This window comes from Cynocephalus volans, chromosome 10, assembly GCF_027409185.1.
Source record: "Cynocephalus volans isolate mCynVol1 chromosome 10, mCynVol1.pri, whole genome shotgun sequence".
NCBI classification, from domain to species: Eukaryota; Metazoa; Chordata; class Mammalia; order Dermoptera; family Cynocephalidae; genus Cynocephalus; species Cynocephalus volans.
Window position 1 is genome coordinate 125,364,999 of NC_084469.1, and position 4,575 is coordinate 125,369,573.

General features: G+C 39.2%; 1 protein-coding gene across 1 annotated transcript; it reads right to left on the bottom strand.

Moving 5' to 3' along the window:
* Positions 1-4,013: 4,013 nt before the first annotated feature.
* Positions 4,014-4,360, bottom strand: LOC134386837 (serine palmitoyltransferase small subunit A-like). The gene has a single exon (XM_063108961.1). It carries the CDS (start codon positions 4,358-4,360, stop codon positions 4,145-4,147), a length of 216 nt encoding a protein of 71 aa, XP_062965031.1. The 3' UTR covers positions 4,014-4,144.
* Positions 4,361-4,575: the final 215 nt, after the last annotated feature.

Below are 4,575 nucleotides of genomic sequence, written 5' to 3' on the forward strand. Positions count from 1 at the left end.
TAGAACATTTCTTTTTTTTTTTTTTTTTTTTTTTTAAAGGTTACCGGTAAGCGGGGGGATCTCGACCCTTGGCTTGGTGTTGTCAAGCCAGTGAGCCAACTGGCCATCCCTATATAGGATCCAAACTCGCGGCCTTGATGTTATCAGCACCGCACTCTCCCGAGTGATCCACGGTCCGGCCCAAATTTAGAACATTTCCATCACCCTAAGAAGAAACTTTGTTCCTGCATTAGTTTCCTACGGATGTCTATAAGCTGGGTGGCTTGAAACAACAGAAATTTATTCTCTCTCTGTTCTAGAGGCTGGAAGTCTAAAACCAAGTTGTCAGTGGAGCTTATGCTCCCTCCAGAAGCTCTAGGGAGGAATCCTTCCTTGGTTTCCTTAACTTCCAAAGGCTGCCGGCATCCTCGGCAGTCCTTGGTTTGTAGCTATGGTACTGATTTCTGCCTCCCTCTTCCCATGGCCTTCTTCCTTGTGTGTCTCTCCGTGTTTTCACATGGCCTTATAAGGAACCCAGTTGTTGGATTTAGGGCCTGTTCTAATCCAGTTTGATCTTAACTGACTATATCTGCAAAGACCCTATTTCCAAATAATGTCACATTCTGAGGTTCCAGGTGGGCATGAAATTGTGGGGATACTATTTAACCCAGTACAGTACCTATTAGCAGTCATTTACCGTTTTCCCTCAATCCCCCAGCCCTAGGGCAACCAATAATCTACTTTCAATCTCTATGGATTTGCCTTTTCTGAACATTCATGTAAATGAGATCATACAATAAGTGGTCTTTTATGATTAGCTTCTATCACTTAACATAATGTTTTCAAGATCCATCATGTCATAGCATGAATCAGTACTTTATTCCTTTTTATGGAATGAAAATAATATTCAGGTTAGAGCAGGGTGTTGTAACACGAGCCAGCTGCCAAAATATATATACATATATATTTAGTTGTATGGATATATGTTTTGTTTATCCCATCATCAGTTGGGCATTTGGGTTGTTTCTACTTTTTAGGTATTGTGAATAAGTGCTGCTATGAACATACAAGTACAGTTTTTGTGTGATTATATGCTCTTAATTTTTTTTTAATTACAGAAGTAATACATACTTGTCATGACAAGTTATCCTCGAATTTTTTTCTGTAAGAAATCCTTTTAGAAAGCAGGAAAGAAGGAAAAGCAAAAACATCACTACCTGAAGGCCGGGCTCTCCAAAATTCTGCATTAATCAGAGTTTCTTTTGCCTGACCTAAATCTCATGTTATAACAGCAGTTAGTAGCTCTCTTGTCAGTGGCAGTCATCTCCTGATCTGTTGGCCTCACCATACCTGAATAATATTGAAACGTATATTTTAAAACACTTTCCCAGTGATGTCACATGGACAGCACTTCATTCTCCCAGCAATGCTGTGTGACAATACGTGCCAAGTGTTGCCAATTATGGAAGCTCACCTGAACCTTGGATGCTGCTAACATCCCATGATGCACAGGACTACTGCCCCTCCCAACACCCCCAGAAAGAATTATCTAGCTAAAAATGTCAGTAGTGCTGAGGTTGAGAAACCCTGCTCTAGCAATTATTAGTGTTTTAAAGTCATTTGAAATAGTTAATCTCTAGTTATTGCTCCAAATCTGTACACAGTTAATTTTGCTTCATTTTGCTTTCAATTTTTAGGAATGGTTTTCTTAAAAAAATATTTAAAAATTTTAAAAAGGTAAAATACTTATATGCTTCCAAAATTAAAACTAGTTTTTGGTTGTTTTTTGGCACTGGCCAGTACAGGGATCCAAATAGTTTCTTTAAAAAGGTGCATTCAGAGGGGTCTTACATTCTTGTCCCCCCCCCCCCCCCGTTTTTCCTTCCCTCTAGCAGTCACCATTTTTATTGGTTGTTGGCTTATTTCATTCTGTGAATAGCCTACATAAAACAATTCATATTCTTGCCATGGTACCTTTTTGATAGATTCTTAGAAGTGGGATTGCTGGGTCAAAGGCTAACATATAATTTTGCTTTATTTAAATATATCTTCCAAGTCCTATTTCTAAATGAGTGCAAAGAAAGCAAAATACAGAACAGCGTTACAACATGCTGTTTCTATAAAGAAGGATGGAAGGTATATATCTGTTTTGCCTGTATATATAAAACTAAATATATATATAAAACTGTATATATAAAGCTAAAATATAGCAGAACAGTTACACAAGAAACCAATCATGAAAAAGGCCCTGGGAGGAGGGAACGAGAGTGGCTGGGGGCCCAGAAGTGGGGGGGAGACTTTTTACTGCATACCTTTTCTATTTTGTTACACTGTAGAAACACCAGAAAACACTCAGAAGTGATGTTATATAAGGCAGAGGGACTCTCACAGCATGCTTTAGGCAGCTCTGCTCATGGTGCCACAGAATTTTTACTAACAAAAATGTCCTCTGGAATTTGGCTCTTTCAGGGAAGTTTACACTTTCAGCATTGCTGCTGCTGTCTTCCGTGTTGTTCATAAGTGGATTCTAACGTTATGACTGTGTACATAATTTTTATTTTCTTTAGAGCTTATTAAACTTGGCTTGATTTAAATAACTTTGTGTCTATATGTTATGTAGTCATTTCTGCCTCAAAGCATGGGGTTAAATGCCTTGTTTTATGGAATTCATCAGTGCCAAGCATGAGCTCACCGTCTGGGGGAACAAAGCTGCTGTGGAGAAAGTGACCCACCCTGGCTGCCAGTGCCTGCGGTCGGAAGAAACACAGGCCCTGTCTGATTTGGTAGTGTCTGTGGCTGGTAGAAAGCTGCCTCCACCTGGACCTTGGTGATATTTTTTGGCTTTAAGACAATGTTCTGAGCAAGTCTTAGCCAGAGTTTTCCAGTTTCTAAAACCCAGTTCTCTTCCTAGCTAATTAAACGGCTTAGGACAGTTTGGTTTTTTTTGTTTTTTTTTTTGGTTTTTTTTTGGCTTTGAATTTAATGAGTTTACATCCAAAAATTAGGTAGTAATTTTACATTTAAGGAATAAAAATCTTTTTTAAAAAATACAAGAGTGAAAGGATTTTAACTAAGTTTACACTTTTTGCTATAGTTTTTAACAACAGTTCATCTCATATCTTATTGCAATGTGCAAAATACATTTGCAGCAACCATTACAACCATGAAACTAAATTTATGAAAGTACACTGTTAATAGTAGCCTTCAGAGGAAACTGATTTATCTTCTATTAAAAACTCTATGGTAGGGCCGGCCTGTGGCTCACTCGGGAGAGTGTGGTGCTGATAACACCAAGGCCACGGGTTCAGATCCCATATAGGGATGGCCGGTGCGCTCACTGGGTGAGTGTGGTGCTGACAACACCAAGTCAAGGGTTAAGATCCCCTTACCAGCCATCTTAAAAAAAAAAAAAAACTCTGTGGTATATAAGCATTACATAAATAATGCTACTTAACCACCTTTTGTCATAAGAATCATAACTAAAGTTTTCTGGAAGTAAGTTCACAGAAGAATTAAATATTTAAAGGGTGAAATGTTCCTTATTTTAACTTTAGCAAGATCTTTTCTTTTTCATTAAGAAACAGTTAAATAGTTTTAAGCAAAAGCTATTAGAGTGTAGATAGCTGAAACTACTCCTGAGTTCAAGCATACAGATAAGTCTTTTGTAAGTAGTTCTCAATACAATATCCTCCCTCCCCAGCTCCCTGCCCCAATCTTGTTTTGTTTCTTACAAAACTTTGGTCAAGAGTAGAAATATACCCAGGCAGATATATATGCCATACAGTAGCAAGAACAGTAAAGCCTAACTAATGACTTTGGATTTTAAAAATAGAAGGCAATTAAAATGTACTCAGTTACATTAAGAAAAGCTTTTACAGGGTAATATTGAAAGTCACAAAGGTTTAGAAAATACTAATATCAAAGTACAAATGACTACAATGTTAAAATAGACAAAAACAACTATACAAGAGCCTCTTTTATAATTAAAAATAAAGAACAACACGAGTCAGGATGATTTTCCTGTTCTACTCATGAATTTTAGTCTTTATAAGGTTAGTTACGTTGACCTCTAGTAGTTTCTTATGACATCTGATGAGGTCTCATTCCAACTTCATAGGGTAGGTCTTCCCCAAGGAACCTCTCGATCCCGGTCCATCTTGGTCATTCACTGTACAATTTCAAAGTAGTACAATATCGCCATGATGTGCTGGGCCATGAAGACACATCCTGTGTACAGGGCCATCCCCACAACAGAAACCAGCATGGAATTGAACACGGTCCACTCCCAGGGCTCCAGCATGTAGAGCGCTGTGACAAGCAGGTACTCGTCGTAGAACCAGGACATGTGCTTCCCGGCCCGCGCCAGCGCCATCCCCGCCATGCACCTCAAGTCAGTCTCAGCTTAGGATGGTTTTATCTTTTTTTTTTTTTTTTTTTTTTTTAAAAGATGACCGGTAAGGGGATCTCAACCCTTGACTTGGTGTTGTCAGCACCACGCTCAGCCAGTGAGCGAACCGGCCATCCGTATATGGGATCCGAACCCGGGGCCTTGGTGTTATCAGCACCGCACTCTCCCGAGTGAGCCACGGGCCGGCC